Source organism: Talaromyces marneffei, chromosome 4 (assembly GCF_009556855.1).
Source record: "Talaromyces marneffei chromosome 4, complete sequence".
NCBI lineage: Eukaryota > Fungi > Ascomycota > Eurotiomycetes > Eurotiales > Trichocomaceae > Talaromyces > Talaromyces marneffei.
In genome coordinates, this window is record NC_072351.1 from 1,892,844 (window position 1) to 1,912,253 (window position 19,410).

Sequence of the window (19,410 nt, forward strand, 5' to 3'; positions counted from 1 at the left end):
AAGGTAGCTCCTGCAATGTAGTTTTTCTTCTATTCTCTAGGTGATCACTCGGACTATACAGGGTTTCGCCTGTTCGTCCCTGCAGTGGTACCACAACGTCTGAATTTAAGGTGCTGACTGGACGGGCCTGTTATTCTGGAAAGGACTCGAAAAGAAAAAAAAAAAAAAACAAGAAAGAGACGTTGAGAATAACAAGCAGAGAACTCAAAGGGACTGTTTCAGAGCAGGAGATTGGGTACTCGCGCTGCAAAGGACGTGCGTCACACAGGAATCAATCACATGCAAAACAGGCTTGCGGATGTGAATCGCCATTTGAATCGTTGGGAAGGTTTTCCGGAATCATATCATACAGGGCAGACAGACCATACAGACAGACGCAAATTGGCAAGTGACTCGCCAATTGCCGATCTATACCAGCAGCCCCTCTGCCCTGTGTGCCTGTCATACTAGCCCCGGGTATTCACATGCAAACACCTTGCTGAGACTCCGACTTCAACCTACCTATACATACATAACATAGTACAAGGATATGACCACAGCCATATGTGTCTCGGCAAAAGCGACTTCATCAGCAGCGGTTTGTGATGACTATGATGTGACAACTACAAAGATGTTGTCACAAACAAAGAGTCGGGACAATGACCACGACTATACGAGCCTGACTCAAGTATCGAGTACAAACACTATCCACAGCGACTTGACAGTTATGCCCAATACCAATACCAACACGACCCCAAACATGGAAGGCGGGCCTTCCAATGCCACCGATATGCAGCCTCAGACAACAACAACAAGACCGAAAACAAAGGAGTCTCAAAAATCATCTTGCTCACGAGCATCATCCACCTCCGAAAGAGCACATACCCGCTCAACATCATCCAGTACAGCGGGCAACTCGAGCGGACGACGACCTGGCCCTAGCCGGCGCACAACCTCTCAGAGTGTGCAACAACAGCAACAACAACAACAAATGTCGCCACAGAAAAGAGAGCAGCTCATAGCCCTGCATCGGGAGAGTCGTCGCCTATTCCAGGACGTCGGCACTACGCCGAACAACAATAATATGCCGGTAGTTGATCCATCAGAAACCAGATCTATGGCCTCACCGGCGGCATCACCGATGCTCCAATCCCAGCGCTCCCATTCCTTTCCGCTGGGATCTGATCACGACATTTCCGACGAATATCTGCTCCCCTCATCCCCTAAGAATAATAATCATAATAATCACAATCGTCATCTCGAAAAGCTTCCAAGATGCCATACGTCCGACGGAATTACTCCTCCGGTGAATGAGCCGCAAACCATGATGATCCCCGCCACAATAACGGAATGGACATCCCCCAGCACCCGCCGCCGCGAATACGAGAAAATCGATCGCAACAACAAAGGCTTTCGGCGCCTGTGGCGGCGATGGACGCCTAGTTGTATGCGTGCGGGGAACGAGCGCGTTCCGTTTTTCGATGAGACGTGCAACGGCGGCAAGAAAAAGAACTACGAGGGGAGCGTCAGGCGGTTTCGGATGGATATCCCCGACGAAGAAGATGATGATGCTGTTGTTGTTGTTGTTGATCGGGAAATCGAAAAGGAGGTGCAAATAAGTACAAAGGGGATGGCGGCGGGACCAAAAGTCGACAAGGGGCGGTGGTCTTGTTTTTGACGACTAACTTAGGTAACTAACCTAACGACGATTAACGACACAACATAACTAACTACACGACACGATATACGTAATATTGGATACGACATTTGAGCGACTGATTTGGTTGGCTTGTTGATTGACTGCTTGCTTGCATTGCATCAGATACCCATACATGCATACACTTCTTTTCAATGTTTAATACCATATATCCGGATTCATAGAAATATATCAATTTAAACTCATACATATATATAAGACCGTGGAAATATAACGCCTCGCTATGCACTTCTTTTGTAAGGTAAAATCAAACCATCAAGTCGAAATCATCCATATTGTCCCGGTACTTCATAATAGTCCTCTTGATCTTACTCGAGTCGACCCACGTAACGAAGTCTTCCATGTTTCGATTGACCAGACTGTCCCAGTTAGTCCGGACTCTCTGAAGAGGGAATTGGGGGGGGGGGAATAGAACTCACAATGCAGGATCAGTAACAACCTGCGTTCCGACGCGGACGTGTCCTTGCTCAATCCTATCCTCTATTAGCCTCCCTAACCCACAAACAAGAAAACAAACGTCCTAGAAAAAAGAAAGAAACCCTCCGCGGCTATCTGGAGACTCACAAAGTAACAGCCGTCTTCACATCCCCCACCATCCCATTCCTCGTCATCAACACGCCCAATCTGCGCCTACAAAACGCCGAAACGGTAACGTCGTGTTCCACCTTGGACAATCCCGCCCCTTGTTCGCGCGACTGTTTGAGCACTCCAATCGCCCACAACTTTTCCAGCATCTCAGACTCGAGTTGTTTGCGAAACGGGTCGGACGGGTCCAGAGCAGAGAGTTTGTGCGCCAGGCTTCGCAGGTTGCCGCAGAGGACGTTGTATTTGACGTAGTCCTGCGTTCCTTGCAGATAGTACCGGGCGCGGATGGATTGTTCGCGGTGGTTGTTTTCGGTTTTGTAGGTGTTGAAGTTTACTTTTCGGAGGAGTCTGTCATTTCATCGTCGTCTTGTCAGTTTGGGTTTATTATTTGTAGGGATGGATGAAAAAATGGAATCGCACTTTTTCTCGTGGTGTTTTAGTTGGCGCGGCATTTTGATGGATGTGTCCGAACGAGATTCGGAATGTTATTTGGTTTTGCTGTTGAAGAGTAAATAAAATAAAAGTGAAGCTTTTGATAAAATAATTTCTTGCCGGGCGGTGAGGGGGTTATCACTGGCCAATTAAATTTGCTATAAAGGTGGGCCAGCTATCATGCTTAAATATGATTGGCTTGCTATCAACTAACTATCGCAGTATAGTTAACTACTCTGTAACGTCTGTACCTCAACTACACTTCTGACTACAACTAGAGATCAAAGGGTATACACAAACTCGGCATTCTCGCCATCTGTCAAGTCAAGCCACCTACCAACGTCAGTACATATTCTTGCATAAGACAGGGAAGACTCACTCTTGATTCTCCAGCTTGGCATAGCCCTCACTCGCCCTGATCATGGCCTTCTTCTTATTCTGTCTCGCATACCACCACCAAATAAATGCCAGATCAATCAGACACACCCCCAAACATACCACAATGGTGATTTCGGCAGGAACATAGCGTGGTGCATCTTTAGGCCGAAACGTTTGCGGACCTGTATTCGTCAGTTCTGTGACTTCTGTCTTCGAAAGTTGCGAGGAAAGGGTGTCGACATACCGATGATATTCCCCACGCAGTATGCAATCAGGTAAATAGCAGCAACAGTGGTCTTTTTGGTGTATCCAGCCACATTCGAACTAATCAAAGACAACAAGGCCACAAACGGCGTCGGACTGGCTTGCGTCATGTAGTAACCAATCAATCTGCCGTCGTTGTTGGCCAAAGGTAGTGCGATGATGAGGATCACGCCGACCATGGCAGTCACCAAACCGCCCATGCTACACATAACTCGTCGTCCAAGGTAATCACCCAGAAACCCACTGGCGATCAAGGCGATGACTTCGACTGCGCCGCCGGGGGTGCCGTATAGTAGACTTTGCTCCGCTGTGTAGCCAAATGCCTCGATCTAACCCACGTCAGAATCGTGCATGGAAAGCAGAGGGGTGGGGAAAGATAAACCAGTTGACTAAAGAAGTTACTAATACCACCATTCGGAATATCAGCAACCAACGCATAGAATGCAAACGCCCACGTCATTGGATCCTTGAGCGCTTCTTTGAATTGATACATTTTGAAATGCTTGTTGCCAATTCCCTGCTGATTAATGCGCACACGCTCAACGGCCAACACGCGATCTTCCTGCGACAGCCACCGTGCATTTAATTGATTGTCGGGGATAACCCAGAGAAAGACCAATCCAATGCAGATGGTGAACAGCCCCGTGGCCAGAAAGACAATCTTCCACGGCGCAATTGAGGATCCATACTTGTCTGTACCCTTTGCGATTCCGTAGGCGACTGCGCCGCCGACGATTTGGCCGACACCGTTGAAGCTGAACCATAGGCCGGTTCGCTGGCCTTGTTCTTTTCGTGTGTACCACTGTCGATATCCATTAGTATCATTATGTCTTGATGTGAGTAGTTGAACATACTTGACTAGTTAACAAAGCAAAACCAGGCGTAACAGACGCCTCACAAATACCCAACAAAAACCGAATGGCGACCGCGCCACCGAAATTGTCCACAGCCGCAAAGCATGATAGTACCAAGCCCCAGAGAATGACACAGATCGCGGAGTATTTGCCTAGAGGCATGCGCTGCAGGAGTTGACTTGCCGGGAACTCCCATGCAAGATATCCTATAATAATATTATTATTCTTAGCATTCTGCCCGAGGAGGGGAGGAGGAGAAGCAGGACGTACCAAAGTAGAACATACTCCCCAACCACTGATAATTATCCCCCACGAGACGCAGATCGGTCCTCATTCCCATAACACTCGCATACGATATTGTCGTTTCTGCCCACCTTAGCTCTAGCTCCCCTCATATCGAGTCATGACGGAAGGGGCGACGTACTATCTAAATAATTCATCCCATATACAACGCACATCAACGGCATCAAATGCCAATCTATGATCCGCAACAGGCGTTTGTTGGTCGCGGCGTCGATTGTGATGACTTGGCCGTCTGCTTGCTGGATTGCTTGCAGCGCGACGTCGGCGTCGTGCGAGTGTTTGAGGATGCGTTCGTCGATGTGTCTGCCATTGTCACTGCCCAATGGAAGTGTCGAATCTTGGGGGGGAGGGGACTTTTCTGTTTCTCCCGCCATTTTTTTTTTTTTCAGTGCATGTACATTAAATTATATAATCCGGACTTGAGACGATGTAGTTAACTAGCAAAGACGAACTTCGGGAGGGGACATACAGAGTAGTATATAAGTATGCACACCGTGATCGGCTTATCTCAGATGGTGCCGTGTAACCAAGAAGGAAGGAGCCGTGTTTTCCTTCTACCAATCACGCTACAAGCTCACTATCTTTTTAGAGAGCATCTGAGGATTTACATGCCGTCCTGGGCATAGACTGTCAATATAAACAACGTGATGTGGGGGATACCTTATGTACTAGTAATGAGTATACATGATAAGGACGACCAGGTAGTTGACAAGAGCGATCTGCATGAGGCTAAGAAGCTAGGGATTTGGCCCCCTCATTCTATTCTACCAGCAACTTACTTAGTCTCGTTCAAATAAGATCGCGAATAAAAGTGAAAGTGAATGAAAAAGGGTAGAATTTGGATCTCCGAAAGAATGGAAGAGTTTAAACTCACCACTTGCAATAGTTGGATTCCTAAGACAAATGAAACAACTACCTAAGATTAAGATTGTGGCGGCTGAGCCAAGTCTTGCTTACGGTACTCCACACCAAGTTCATAAGGCTATGTACTACGTATGCTATGTCGTATCATTAAATACATGATCCTGGATCAATACATTGCGGCGGGGGACCCATGAGACTACTATACTATGGCTATGGGCTGTTATTATCCAGCCAAAATGAGATTCTCATTACTCCCTTATATGAGCCTTGGAGCGTTTTTGCACGACCTGAGCTGGCGCTGCTTTCTATGAACCGTTAACGCTTCAACCAGTCTCTGGACATAATCTTGCAGCGTGCTGCCAGTCCGGATACCACCACATCTTGCCGGCACTGTCGGCTGTATGTACGTATATACCCTATTTAAATCTATATTGTGCTCATCTGCAGTTTAGTCGAGTGTATGCATCAATATATTCTATTTAAATCCGCGCTGAGCTCACGTATGGGAGGAATCTAGCTGACGAGCAAGTGTATACCTATGTAGTTAGCTAATACTATTGGCTTATCTATATACCTATAGGCTCGCGTATGCTGTACCTCATTCATTCATTCATTCATCATCTGCAATTGCTTAGATAGCACGTTCCGATCACACCCTTTTCAAGTATCAAGCAAACAAACTCAATCTATTGTCCGACTCTCTCAAGATAAGCCTTCCACCCCTGCTCCCGATACTGCTTAACGGCCTCCACGGGATCAGGCGCAGCATATATGCCTCTTCCGGCAATGATGAAATCGGCCCCTCTAGCCACCGCGCTCTGCGGTGTTTGGTACTGTTGACCCAACGCATCGCCCGTTGAGGCCAAGTTGACTCCTGTGGTAAACACCACGAAATCCTCGTCGGCCGTCGCAGTGGTCTCCGTGGACTGCTCATCGGTGAGTGAGCGATTGCATACAAATCCCATGACAAACTCCTTGTACCGTCGCGCATAATCCACCGAGCGCGTGGTATATGTGCCCGTCGCTAGGGAGCCCTTGGAAGTCATTTCGGCGAGAATGAGTAGTCCCCTATCCTCACCGTATGGAAAGTCATCGGCCTTTGCGGTCTGAGTCAATGCCTGCACGATCCCTTCGCCGGGTAGGATGGCGCAATTGATGATGTGGGCCCATTCAGAGATTCGTAGTGCGCCGCCATGGTATTGTTTCTGGACTGTATTGCCGATATCAATGAACTTGCGGTCTTCGAAAATAAGGAAGTTGTGTTTTTCGGCGATTGCTTTGAGGCCGGTCGTCGTTTCGGTGCTGAAGTCGGAGAGGATGTCGATATGGGTTTTGAAGACGGCGATATAAGGGCCGAGTTCTATATACCACCACCCGAATTAGTAAAAGGAGAAAAAATTTTCTGAAGAGAGGAAACTGGGACATACGGTCGGCGAGATCAAGGAGTTGTTTTGTAGTGGTCACATCTGCTGAGACGGTCACGTTTGTCTTTTTGGCTTCGGCAGTAGCGAATAGTTTGCGCACGAGGGGGTTGGGATGGTTCTTTGCGCGGACGCTGTAGGGTTGTTTGGAGGAGGACGACATTGTGTGAATCGTAGATCAATTATAAGTATTTGAGATCAAGTCCGTGACTGGATTTCGGCTTTGGGTTTAATGAAGGTGGGATGTTTAAAAAAAGTTATGCTCACCGCGGGACAATCTTACCCGTCCGATAACGATAAGCCTATCCCTGTCTGCCCAGAGACCCTAACTACGAGTACGATCGATACAAAGTTACAAACACGAACTGAAACAATCGTATCATTATGAACATTATAGAAGATTCCCCTGCACTACATACGTCTGGCAATTAGTTTTAAAACTTAAGCAACTCCAACCCAACCCCAAAAACAGCCAACCCCCAAAGCGCACCCTGCACCAACCAAAACATACCCCCATTATATCGTCCACCACCATTCGCTTTCTCGGAGGTAATATACCCATGCGCAAACAACGCGCGAAACACGATCCATGCCGTTCCCAGCGCGGCAGTTGCGTTGGGATATTTGAGGCCCGCGACGAGCATGAACAGCATTGTCTGGGTCATGTTTTCGAGTAGATTGCCGTGGGAGCGTTGGGCGCAGTTGAATTTCTGGGCGGCGGGCTAATATGTCCTCCAGTCAGCGGCGTGTGAATTTTGAATTTTTTTTTTGAAAATGGGGAAGGAAGGAACGAAGGAGAGGGGACATACGTTTTCCTTGCATTGTTCGGGTGTCGCATAGCATTGCGGATAACGGACTTTGGCGGGTTTGCGCAGGCTGGTTACGACCACGCCCTGGACGAACGAGAGCAAAGGAATTCCGCCGAGGGCGACGGCGATGACGGCGCTGTAGATGATCAGCTTAGCGATGCGGGTTGGTTGGACTGGATTGAAGTGAAATCGAGAAATGCGCTCAAGATGCAGATGTACTTGAGGTAATCTCGAGAGGAAGAAGCAAAATACGTACCCATAGTTGTCAGGAACAGTAATTGAGACCATTTTGAATTAATTGAGCTGGTATGCTGTGCGATTGGGTTGAAGTGCAGTTTGGAGTTGTGACGCTCAAAGGGTAACTAACTCATTTACTGGGTGGGCTTAAGTAGTATGGGCTTGTATGGTTGCCTGTTCGGGACTCGGGGGTCGGGAAGACCCTGAACCTACTAATAGGTGGCCTAAACGCGATCTCGGAGAGACTCTCAGCCCGACTCTATCTAAAAGGGATGGCCATTCGTGGAGACATTCCAGTCATCCTGAAGACAGAGTTTGAAACTTGGGATTACTAAACGCTATCTGATAGCTCCAATTTGACTGGTTGATGTCAATGACAACAAAACATGATCAAAGACTAGCGGCCAGCTTGCTAACACTGCCGTATTTCGCCTGCCAGGCAAAAAAGTATAGTAATGCGCCCAGTGGCTGGCCCACGAGGCAAAATGTCACCCAGAATACTGAATTGCCAATTATCCTAGTCGTTGGATCATCCTTTCGTTCCAATAGTTGCGTTGCGGTTATTAATGGAAGTTGAAACATCATACCTGCAAAAGCGACGCCTGCACGAGTCAATACATAATCTCAAATTTCGAGCCTTTAGAGCTGACATACCAATTAGATTGTGAGTAGGTATGCCCACAAGCAGCTCATGCAGAATAGCAGAAAACAAAAACACCATGATACTCGCCGAAAACGAACTCCATCCCCGTCCGACAAGAGGAGAGAAGATATGTCTCTTCATGAATAGATAGACCGGCTTGTTCCATGACCGCCAGTACATACCAACACTCCAGCTATTCCACCAATCTGAATAAAATTCGCGGTCACCGAAACGCATGATTTCAGCCAGCGCATTCAACAGTGATTGGAACAGTGCATAGAATCCTGCCAGCCAGATGACGAGTGATATGGTTGACAACTTCATGATACGCTCAATGATGGAGGGGAAATCTAGCACGGCAATCTTGTCGAGAGAATTGCGAAGCACCGGAGCAGCATATTGGGCCGAGGTCAGCCAGATAAACACGGATAGCACGACAAACTCGCCAAGTCGCTTTCCGACAAAGCCCCATCGAATATGCGTAGTTCGCGGGTATACGGGCTGATAAACCAGCGTCGGCGCAAGCCAGAAGTAGATCAAATTTCCCACGGTGATATTCTGTGGGTATGGGCATGACGAGTAGATCTCAGGAAGCTTCGATTGCTCCGATGGATGTAGCATAGCATGGCGAAGATCGCGATTAGTAAATGCGTACGAGCAGTTCTTCAGCCATACAATGATGGCATGGAGTTCACATATAGTTCCAATGCCAGGGTGGTGAACGTAGTAATAAACCACAAAGTTGGTCACTGCTAGACAGAGCGTGGCGTTGATGGTATGTGCGAAAGCGATGAAGCGCCAGGCTAGCTGGAAAGTCCGTTGTTCCTTTGCTGTTTGCGCAGCGAGATTATCACTCTTCTTCTTCCGGCCGATGGCTCCCTTGGCCTGCTGCGCGGCAGCTAACTCGATGATGTATGCCACGAAGAGATGGCATGGAACGAGTGCAGTGAGTATTGAAGCGAGGAAGACATCATTTTTCCTGTAGTCGTGGCATTTTATACAAATGAGGACTCCATACTGGTGACGTCAGAGTCAAGGCCTCCTTCCTATCAACAATCATTTGAGTCTCACCTTCATGAAATTCTCAACTACCAGTCTCAGGTTCATTACAACTGTGTACACGTCAGCTCTATTAAATCAGAATGAAAGCGCTCGATTCATACTCAGAACAATCACCATCAAATTGCGAAAACCGATGAAGCTCGGATTGACAGTCGAGTCCGTGCTCAGAGGCGACGCCCGTAGCGATGAGTGATATGCTGCAACATGTCGATATTTGCTCGCCCGTTTCTTCTCGGATGGCGTGCTAGAGACATCCTGCGACGGTGGTGACACTGTTTTGATGGGCTTCCGAGTGGAGCCCTGAGCATGAATGGGCGTGCCTGGCACATCCACGCTGGTGCTGACGGTTGCCTGTGTCATGGTCGGCATTGCGGCAATGTGTCAATGGTCAATGGCTGGATCAACCGAGAGGTACAAATGCTTCAAAGAGAAAATAAAATTATTGCTTTGGTCTCAAGTCTAACAAATTCCGCGAATTCCGCTTGGAGGCGGAATGTTGCATTGGCTCACTCGGTGGCAACGATTAGCATGTGATAACGATCCAACATGTCTCGACAACGGCGACAAGACCGTAGCGAGAACAAAAAACGGAAATGATGAGACGCAAATGGTTCACTTATATACTTGTAAGAGCAAAGATAGCTGTAATAGAAGGAGGGGCAAGAGGGGGTCTGGACCTGTTCTGTTGCTGCGTTGACCAGCTTCCTTGCTTGGTCCAAGACATCCAGGTCGATTGATTGATTGATAACGCCAAAAAGATGCCAGCCCGTGCGACGCAGGAGGGCAGCTGTTGGCGGGCCAATCAGAGCCCCTGCCACGCCAAGTGGTCGGTGCGCGCCTTCCCGCCGAGTCGAAAGCTGGTTGCTCTCTCTGACTAGCTAGCTTCATACAAACAGCTGATCATCCACCCAGATTTCTCCAAGCATCGCCTCAATCGCAAGCCAGTCTCGCTCTGACTATAGAGAAAAGAAAGTCGGCATGGCTGCCTACGATGAGGGAGGGGATGGCTTCTACGGAGGAAGAACCAGAACCTACGAAGGTGGTGTCGGACTTCCTCGACGACCAAGTACGCACGAGACTACAATGCTTGACGATTGATCCTACTGACCACTGCTAGGACCCGTCACCGACTATGGATCGTCAATGGTACAGTGGATGCGAACGCGGCGACCGAGATACAGAGGCTCCCACCGGATGGAAGTCGAGAGGCCGAGTCTGAGTTACACCGTTGATGTGAGCACTACCAGACACTAGGGTTAAATGGTTTTTTCCCCAGCTGCTGACCAGCTTAGATGCTTCCGCCATTAGCAAGACCTCAAGCGCCCGCCGACACGATACCTGTACGACACCTACATCAATCCATCGGAAAATCAAAGAAACCCATTACCGTAGTGAGATGGACACCCGAAGGCCGAAGATTGTTGACGGGCGGACATACTGGAGAATTCATGCTTTGGAATGGAACGGCCTTTAATTTTGAGACTGTCATGGACGTGAGTGGGATAGAGATGCGGCCACTGTCTACATACTAACGATGGTCAGGCTCACTACGATCAATTTCAAGCCGGCGTTACCTCCGCTGCATGGTCGCATAGCCACGACTGGTTGATATCCGGCGGACAAAAAGGCGATGTCAAGTATTGGCGACCGAATTTCAACAACGTCGAAACCGTGGACGATGCCCATCACGACGCCGTTCGCGATCTAGCATGGAGCCCTAGCGATACAAAATTTCTTTCGGCTTCGGACGACACAACACTGAAAATCTTTGATTTCACAGCGCGCGCCTGCGATACTGTCTTGACAGGCCACAACTGGGATGTGAAATCCTGTGATTGGCATCCGACGAAAGGATTACTGGTTTCGGGGTCGAAAGATCACCAAGTCAAGTTCTGGGACCCGCGAACCGGGAGATGCTTGACCACTTTACACAGTCATAAGAATACAGTTACGACGACGAAATTCTCTCGAGTGAACAGTAACCTTCTCGCTACCTCTTCACGGGACTGCACGGCAAGGGTCTTTGATCTTCGAATGATGCGTGATATTTGTATACTCAGAGGACATGAGAAACCTATATCGTCAATGACGTGGCATCCAGTTCACAGCTCTTTGATATCGACCGGCAGTGAAGACGGTTCGCTATATCACTATCTATTGGATGAGCCAAATCTTCCTTCCGGACATGTCCCTACTGTTGCGCCATATGATAGCAATGATCCTCTCAATACTCCAGCACAAGTGATACATCCCGCGCATCGCATTCAATACGCTCACGCTTCAACTATTTGGTCGTTGAACTGGCATCCTTTAGGACATATCCTAGCGTCCGGTTCGAAGGATAACTTTACCCGCTTCTGGTCTCGAGCTCGTCCAGGAGACACATCATACATGAAAGACCGCTTCCACATCGGCGAAGAAGCGGCCGAAGCTCAAGGGACATGGAACCGTACCTTTGGGAAGAAACAGATGCGAGAAGAGGAAGAACAAGAAGCTCAAGACGAAGCGGAGGGTTTGGTGGACCAAAAGAATGCTACATCAAGCCTTCCTGGTATACAAGGCCTGCCGGGTATCTCATCGGATGCCGGATCATTCGGGCTTCCAGGTATTGGTAATTATCAGCCACCTCCCGTACAACCTAATATGCCTATGACTATGGATGCCGACTCGTTGGCTTCAATGATGGGAGGCGCATCGGCACCTCCGGCGTATGGATCCTATCCAGCCCAAAACCCGGGCTTCCCTGGGTTGATGATGAACGCGCCGTCGACCGCTACTCCACCGCCGCAACCACCCAAACTCGACCCGAACCTGAACTTGGCTGCCTTGCAGAAACAATTAATGGCGCAAGGTATCCAGCTCCCTGCAAATTTCGCTGATCCAAGCGCATGGCATAAAAGCTGATTGCCGCTGGCGGTAAACAAATCGCATCAAGGTCGATTATTTGATTGGCGTTTGGGTATGCGGTGGTGTGCATGAGCAAGATTGACGGATTGCATCGGAGTTGGCGTTATATATCTCGAGTCGTGATGATGTACGACTAGGTAAAATAGGACTTATTTCGAAGGCGCATTGTATAATATGAATATAGTCGTTGATAGTCTCAGTGCCGAGCACTGACCAGACACGTATCGTCACATAGCCGCTTGCATAGGAAAACTCGAAATAATGAGAACCAGGACATTAATACATGCCCAAACCAAGGGGATCCACGTCGTCATGGAGAAATTGCCCGCTTCGTAAACCCAGCCAACACTACCAACTATAGTCAGTACGAGTAACAAACACATTTTTTCGACAGGAGAGTGAAAAGGGAAACAAACATCAAACCAACCAAACTCCCTGCCAACAACGCCTCAAACCCCGAAACAAGAATATACACCACGGGGACAACCCACATCCTTTTGTAATTCCGCCATTGCACAGCGACCGCGAACGTCGCTACGGCGGCATGGGTACCCAGGTACAAGATCATGGTCCAGAAGAGCGTGAAGCGCCATATGTCGGTCAGGTGGTACAGGTAGTTTTGGGATTGCGGTTCGCCGATTATGGGGACGTAGAGGGATGGGAAGGCCGGGACTTTGTAGTCGAGGGGGGCTTGGTCGCTCATTTTGTTTTTACTTTGTTGTTTGTTGTTCACCACTTCTCTCTTTGATTTTTGTTTCTGAATGTCAATTAGATGGGCGGTGGTGAGAGGGAGAAGGAGGCATTGATGATGGTTGGTGTTCGAGGATTGCTGTGTAGTATGTGAATGAATGATGGGACCGACCTTCGGAGGTCGAGTTAAGCTTAAGCTACATGAAAACGTGAGTGGGAACGTGTAATGTATTGTATTGTATTGTATGTCTACCTATGAGGAAAATGATCTGGCACAGGTTGCCTTACATAGTACATAATTGTGTGTAGAACTGTGTGCGCTAACTTATTTTAGTAAGGGGTTCCTTGGCAAATCCCTATCCCCTACTTTGGGGGCTTGTGTAATTAGCTATGCCTCTTCCGGTTAACTAGGGATCCTTGATATGCGATTGGCTAGCAGGTATCACCGCCCTCGGTGTCTCTCACCGCCTATTTTTTTTAGTGTTCGCGGCCCCATACAAATTACTAGGAGAATGTATCAAACCCTAAACACATCAATATTTAACACATAATACAAATTTGAAGCTATTCCCAGATCCCAAAAGGTTAGATATATACGGTTAACACATATGAAAGTTCCGGAGGCACGTTCTTCCGGTCTCCGGCCGGCAAAGTGGCACGTCGCAGGCCTGGCATATAAACGTCGTAAATGACGGGCTTTGGCCGGTTTGACGCTTAGGATTCTTATATAGACACCAAATACAGCGTTTTTGAACCTTTAAATAACTTTTTACTACCAAATGTGGTAAGGAAGTGTTATTCTGTGGTTTTGGAGGCTGTAGATCCTCTGTCTTGCGTTTCTTTGTGCTTGTCGGCTGCATATAGCGCGCCATTGGAGGAGCAAATAGTAAAAGCGACTTAGAAAGCTGCCTTCGGAACTGGGAATGGGTAAGTGAAGCTATTCCCAGTTCTTTACAACGTACAGAATGAATTTTATAGGCGTTGACAATGCCTACATCTAGGCACCAGTTCCATAAGGGCCACCATGAGCGAAAAGCTTTTATATGAGTATCATATACTGCTCTATGCTGATTGGCTATATCCACCCCTCCCATATGGGAATTGTAATCATCAATAAAGCGTGGGATAGGCATATTTTTGACCGCTTGTTCGCCGAATTCTTTATGCACCAGGGGGCCATTTGTTGAGGTCTTTTGAGGGCCTTCGGCGCGTACGCTCAATATAATCATCTGTCTGATCAACCGTATGAATTGTGGTGAGTGCAAGGACAATATTATTATCTTGCCATGCAACGCAGAGAACGTCATTGACAGGGATAGCACAAACTTTGTGATATGGGATATATGACCCCAAATCTTTGAGTTTTTTGAGCAGATTGGGGAACTCTTTATGAGGCCGAGTAGTGCCACGAGCCCCAACTTGTATCTCTCGAAGCGCTTTGAATAGATTAACGCTAGTAAAGTAGTTGTCAAGGTACAAATCATATGTTTTATTGTCCTTTGGCAGCGTTTGTACGAGCTCATACACCATTTGGCCCGTTTTAGTAAGCTCCTTTGCCATTCCCACCTCAACAACCCCCTTTGTACGGCTTGCCGGGTAAAAATAGTAGCAATAACCATGATCCGCAAGAACGAATATCTTGAAGCCTTGGCTGATTGGTTTATTAGGCATTTTATATGTGTGAGAAGATCTTCCGTGGCTACACACCATTGCCTCATCAATCGATATATTGGACGAAGGAATATATAGATTTTTGAAGCTTTTCGCAGTATATCAAACACGGTATGAACTTTATGCCACCAGATACCGCTCAATTGCTCCTCGCTTAGTTGTAATTCCTCTTCCTCCGTAGGCTCCGGGCGGTAATATGTTGATATAAAGCCTCCGGGGACCTCAGAGGGCTCAGATATATGAAAAAAGCGCTTCAATTGCTCAAACCGGAAGCACGTTATATAGTTAGATAACGGGTGGTTGGCATGAACTGATTTGTTATGCTTCTCCTCGTCCCAGTAATCTTTCAGCTGGGGTTCCTTAGTAAATCCCATATATATTTGAGCTCCCACAAAAGCCTTGAGTTCTCCAGGTGTTGTTGATCGCCAATTTCGGTGGTGTGGGTTCATATTCTTTGATAGTTTCGCGTACGCATACATATTTGTATTATCAGCGAGAACTTTGAATAAATCCTCGGTAAAGAATAGGCTAAAGATTTGATACGGCTCCATAATATCAATATAGGGTGGAATTTGCAGCTTAGGAGCGCGCTTTTTATCAGTCTGTATGGGCTCAAAGCGGACCTCATTCGCCTCAGGAATCTGCTTTAGAATAGCCACAGCCTCGGCTCTTTTTCCTGTTAATATTGGCTGGGGATCAGAACCAGGCGGATACATCTCCGTAACAATATTTGAAGGCGCCAATGCCATACCTTTTGACGTCTTTGTACGGCTTCAAATTGAATATATTGACTGTAAAAGGGGCTCCGGGCTGGAGATTTTCTGCCGGTTTTTTGATACGGGCCTCTGCTACTACTCTAGCCAATGAGAGGCCTTCATTTGATATCAGCGGGCCCCTGCCGCCCGAGGAGGCCAATCGGAGGCCTTAAATCCAACAAAAACTTACTAATATCCCTAAACGGCATAGCTAATTACACAAGCCCCCAAAGTAGGGGATACTGAGGACCGGTCGATATCCAATGAGAGCGGTTGAGTGGAGTTATGCGCTATAACTGTATCCAGGATAGCCGTAAAATAATGTCTGTCACCACGCTAGCTACAACGGCTTTATTCACTAGCTTGTTCACCGATCCCTGAATTACGACATCACCAATACGGCATATGTAATTTATTCCGTATGTTTCTAGACTATCTATCGGCATGTCGTACAGAATTTTGTGAAGAATACTGAAAAAGGGTTATTTGCTACATCTAGTCTAAGATGCTGTTGATAATATTTATCCTACCACAGAACTCTATTAATTCTAGACAAGTAAAGAGAGGGGACTGAATTGGCTTACCTATAATGTTGAGCAAATCTTGGAAGGGGTAAGACTTACGCATTCTTATAAACGTTGCAAATTATCTTTCATTCGTTGACAATGAATGACGTTTCTCTGACAATGCCACAGGATTCAATATATCCGCATCAATTACACGTTATGCGAGTCGCGCATAGAGCCAATTAGAATGCTTTTCATCTTGGCTTGCTGGCACAGGAAAAGCATCGTTGAAGTGATTATACGCAAGGGGAAATGAACTAATTACTGGGGTACATCGGCTCCTTATCCCTCGCAATCATTCTGACAATACTGGGATCGTATTCACATACTAGTCGTACAATGCTCTCTCAACCGCCCGTACGACTTGAAGAGAAAATTGCTTGAGGCCGTAGAGGCCACTATTTAAAAGAAAGTTGGATGGTAGACATATGTCCGGTGGATGCGGCCGCTTGTACTGCATCTTTGCCTTCAATACTTGCACCCCAAATCTACCAAAAGCTTCACGACTATCATGACCTGACCTGTAGGGATGGGAAAGAAATGTCGTGCGGAATGACAGTGGACCACCATATCAAGCAAAGTTAAAACGATGCCGTAATCCAACAGTAAATTTGAAGCTTTTCTCAAGCCGATATTTCTCCCCAGACTTGTCTATAAAACTGGAGAATTATTAAACTTCTGTCAGTTTGTGAGAGCGCGGGGAGAGGGATCCACTGGTACCGTACGTGACTTATTTATACATAGTACGGTAGGTCTGTTTGCATCGTTTGCTTCATGCGTAGTACAACGTATTTACCTCGGCAGGAAGTTCCACCTCATTCATGATTACTATCTTTACAACACAACAAACATGACTTTGCAGACACTCTCGCGCTCACCGGCCTGAAACCATTGTCAATTGTAAATTATGGCCACCGAGCGCTCTCTAGCGACTCTATTGCGGTCGCTACAGATCGCTTCCGAGCCCCAAGATGCCTTCGCGTGAGTTACTGCCCATAACGGCCGCGATAGCTAGGTAAATGCACCAAACTGACAAACATTGAATAGTCTACTCCCAACATCAACCAGTTTCCTTGCCATCCTCACAAACCCTCTGAACGTTACTCTCTTATCATCCCAACTACTATCATCGCCAGCTATATGGGACCATCGCGTCGACCTCCACACCTGCCGCCGAATCCTCAGCGTATTCAACACCGCCGCAATCGGCATCTTACAAAACGAGGCTTCTGACGAACCCCGTGCCCCATACACAAGACGCGGTCTTGACCGAGAAGCATGGGTTAAGGCTGTCATCAATGGCGCAGATGAAAAGTCGCCTCGATGGCGGCATGTGCTTCTCCTCGGCGGGGTGTTACTCGGATTCGAGGGCCAGAATAGGCAAGGACTTTCACACAGTTTGCGGAGTAAAGTCGAACGTGCGCTTGTGCGTGCTGTGGGGTTGGCGCTTGAAGAGAATATAAGTCTTGATGGAATTGGCGGGTATGCGATAACTATGGTGCTTAACTATACATTTGAGCTTCTCTCGGACTGGCATCGAAGTCAGTTCAATTATGATCGAGTGTTGCCAATTATGATCCAAGCGACATTCTTCTCAAACGAAGGACTCAGCAGCGCATATTTTGTGGGAGCTATAGATCGTGAGATTGTCGAGGGCAGGGCCTCTAAGAAGTTCGGTTGGACTGCCTCCTCGGCTACGTATCAGAATGTCAAAGATATATCCTCTAGACCACTGATAGCGTCGCTGGGACCATTGTCACGACTCATCGCGCATGCCATGGAGAATGTGACGGATCCGAATATTGTCTCGGATGGAATGAGTTCTGTCAACGACTTTGTCCGCACATTGCTGGTCCAATGGCGCCAAAATAAATTGTCGGAAGTAGACCCTTCTGAGGAGACAGAGTTTCTGGATGCAGAGTCATTGAAGAGTACTATACCGGACCTGTGGCGATTACTCCGATCAATAATGTTTTCGGCTGTTATCATTCTTCGAGCAGTACTAGGCAGAGTGCTGAATGATAAAGTGTTGGCTGCTGGCAGCGGTAAGTTTCCCTTTTTTTGATATGTCCAAGGACGTACTAAAGTACGTAGTGGCGCCTTTCATCGCGGTACAGTCATTACACATTCTACGAAACCTATATTTCATCACATCCCGCACCGGACAAAGCTCATCATCCCAATATTCATTTGTGAACCTCGTCGCCATCGACATCCTCGCTCAATACCCCGAACTCGCCGAAAACTTCCTACGAACCATCAAACCCGTTGAATTGGGTCAGATCCCTCCTCATCCTCTCGAGCGTTGTCTTGATCTTTTCTTCTTGAATACGTCTGAGCATTTCGCTTTAATACTACCTCCTCTTGCGAACGAGGAATTAATCATTGCCGCTGCAACACCGTATCTCGCTGCGGGAGGGAACAATCATCTTTTAGAGATCTTTGAAGCTGCGCATAGCGTTGTATTGGCTGTTTTCTCGGCGCCACAGAATGCGGATATGACTGCCAAACATTTACCATTTTATGTCGATAATCTTTTTGCAGTAGGTCCTTTTCCTACTCTATATGTGTCGATTTCCATTCTAACAAACCCGGATAGGTATATCCACAAAACCTATCAGTCCGCCAATTTAGATTAGCATTCAAATCCGTCGTGCGCATCGCCGCACCCCCATCCCCTTTGTCTAATACCCAACCACTGCTAGCCGCAACACTGCTCGAACTTGCGCTCGAACGCGCCCTAACAGCATCCTCAACCCTCCTCCCACCATCCACCCAATCCTCCACCGAAAACGCACTCGAAACACCACCAGTCCCCCTCTCCGAGAAATCAGGCATAATCCTCGCCATGATCGATTCCTTCCCTTGCTTGCTTGTTGAAGACCTCCAAGAATTTTTGCCTTTGACTGCACGACTTATACATACTTTACCATCTGGTGACGAGGCAGCACAGAATGTTCGCAGAACGTGCATTGAGCGATTCTGGGAGGTCTTGAGTAACGGTGAGATGGATGTTGAGAGGGCGAACTTCTGCGTTATTTGGTGGAGCTCGAGGGGTGGGAGGGAGCTGTTGCTTTTTGGCGAGGATCACCAAAACGGGTTGATTGGACAGCAACAGCAGCAGCAACAGCAGGAGGAGGAAGTTGTTATGAGTGGTGGGCTTGTAGATGTTCTTCCTCGAGAGAATAAGTTGTGACTTGTATAGATAGAGTATATATATAAGATAAGTCTAATAAGATAACCAATAAATGATATGACGCCAACTTCTAATGC

At 47.5% G+C, this 19,410-nt stretch overlaps 10 protein-coding genes across 10 annotated transcripts; 3 read left to right on the forward strand and 7 right to left on the reverse strand.

The window, feature by feature from the left end:
* Positions 1-610: 610 nt before the first annotated feature.
* On the forward strand, positions 611-1,657 carry EYB26_005718 (uncharacterized protein; the record flags this gene model as incomplete). The annotated part of the gene is made up of 1 exon (XM_054265001.1): positions 611-1,657. The coding sequence occupies one exon, from the start codon at positions 611-613 to the stop codon at positions 1,655-1,657; it is 1,047 nt and encodes a 348-aa protein (XP_054120976.1).
* A 286-nt stretch (positions 1,658-1,943) lies between these two features.
* EYB26_005719 (uncharacterized protein) lies at positions 1,944-2,733 on the reverse strand (the record flags this gene model as incomplete). Its single annotated transcript, XM_054265002.1, has 4 exons — positions 1,944-2,055; positions 2,116-2,169; positions 2,261-2,629; positions 2,702-2,733. The coding sequence occupies 4 exons, from the start codon at positions 2,731-2,733 to the stop codon at positions 1,944-1,946; spliced, it is 567 nt and encodes a 188-aa protein (XP_054120977.1).
* Positions 2,734-2,994: 261 nt separating this feature from the next.
* Positions 2,995-4,886, reverse strand: EYB26_005720 (uncharacterized protein; the record flags this gene model as incomplete). Its single annotated transcript, XM_054265003.1, has 7 exons — positions 2,995-3,046; positions 3,093-3,273; positions 3,336-3,684; positions 3,738-4,157; positions 4,210-4,415; positions 4,480-4,575; positions 4,634-4,886. The coding sequence occupies 7 exons, from the start codon at positions 4,884-4,886 to the stop codon at positions 2,995-2,997; spliced, it is 1,557 nt and encodes a 518-aa protein (XP_054120978.1).
* A 1,176-nt stretch (positions 4,887-6,062) lies between these two features.
* Positions 6,063-6,960, reverse strand: EYB26_005721 (uncharacterized protein; the record flags this gene model as incomplete). Its single annotated transcript, XM_054265004.1, has 2 exons — positions 6,063-6,736; positions 6,804-6,960. 2 exons carry the CDS (start codon positions 6,958-6,960, stop codon positions 6,063-6,065), a joined length of 831 nt encoding a protein of 276 aa, XP_054120979.1.
* A 271-nt stretch (positions 6,961-7,231) lies between these two features.
* Positions 7,232-7,894, reverse strand: EYB26_005722 (uncharacterized protein; the record flags this gene model as incomplete). The annotated part of the gene is made up of 3 exons (XM_054265005.1): positions 7,232-7,519; positions 7,607-7,742; positions 7,863-7,894. 3 exons carry the CDS (start codon positions 7,892-7,894, stop codon positions 7,232-7,234), a joined length of 456 nt encoding a protein of 151 aa, XP_054120980.1.
* A 339-nt stretch (positions 7,895-8,233) lies between these two features.
* On the reverse strand, positions 8,234-9,917 carry EYB26_005723 (uncharacterized protein; the record flags this gene model as incomplete). The annotated part of the gene is made up of 4 exons (XM_054265006.1): positions 8,234-8,445; positions 8,498-9,503; positions 9,558-9,598; positions 9,650-9,917. The coding sequence occupies 4 exons, from the start codon at positions 9,915-9,917 to the stop codon at positions 8,234-8,236; spliced, it is 1,527 nt and encodes a 508-aa protein (XP_054120981.1).
* Positions 9,918-10,526: 609 nt separating this feature from the next.
* On the forward strand, positions 10,527-12,452 carry EYB26_005724 (uncharacterized protein; the record flags this gene model as incomplete). Its single annotated transcript, XM_054265007.1, has 4 exons — positions 10,527-10,614; positions 10,666-10,781; positions 10,841-11,041; positions 11,091-12,452. The coding sequence occupies 4 exons, from the start codon at positions 10,527-10,529 to the stop codon at positions 12,450-12,452; spliced, it is 1,767 nt and encodes a 588-aa protein (XP_054120982.1).
* Positions 12,453-12,682: 230 nt separating this feature from the next.
* EYB26_005725 (uncharacterized protein) lies at positions 12,683-13,158 on the reverse strand (the record flags this gene model as incomplete). Its single annotated transcript, XM_054265008.1, has 2 exons — positions 12,683-12,803; positions 12,872-13,158. 2 exons carry the CDS (start codon positions 13,156-13,158, stop codon positions 12,683-12,685), a joined length of 408 nt encoding a protein of 135 aa, XP_054120983.1.
* A 1,148-nt stretch (positions 13,159-14,306) lies between these two features.
* On the reverse strand, positions 14,307-15,565 carry EYB26_005726 (uncharacterized protein; the record flags this gene model as incomplete). The annotated part of the gene is made up of 2 exons (XM_054265009.1): positions 14,307-14,796; positions 14,853-15,565. 2 exons carry the CDS (start codon positions 15,563-15,565, stop codon positions 14,307-14,309), a joined length of 1,203 nt encoding a protein of 400 aa, XP_054120984.1.
* Positions 15,566-17,044: 1,479 nt separating this feature from the next.
* Positions 17,045-19,333, forward strand: EYB26_005727 (uncharacterized protein; the record flags this gene model as incomplete). Its single annotated transcript, XM_054265010.1, has 4 exons — positions 17,045-17,118; positions 17,185-18,182; positions 18,232-18,680; positions 18,737-19,333. 4 exons carry the CDS (start codon positions 17,045-17,047, stop codon positions 19,331-19,333), a joined length of 2,118 nt encoding a protein of 705 aa, XP_054120985.1.
* Positions 19,334-19,410: the final 77 nt, after the last annotated feature.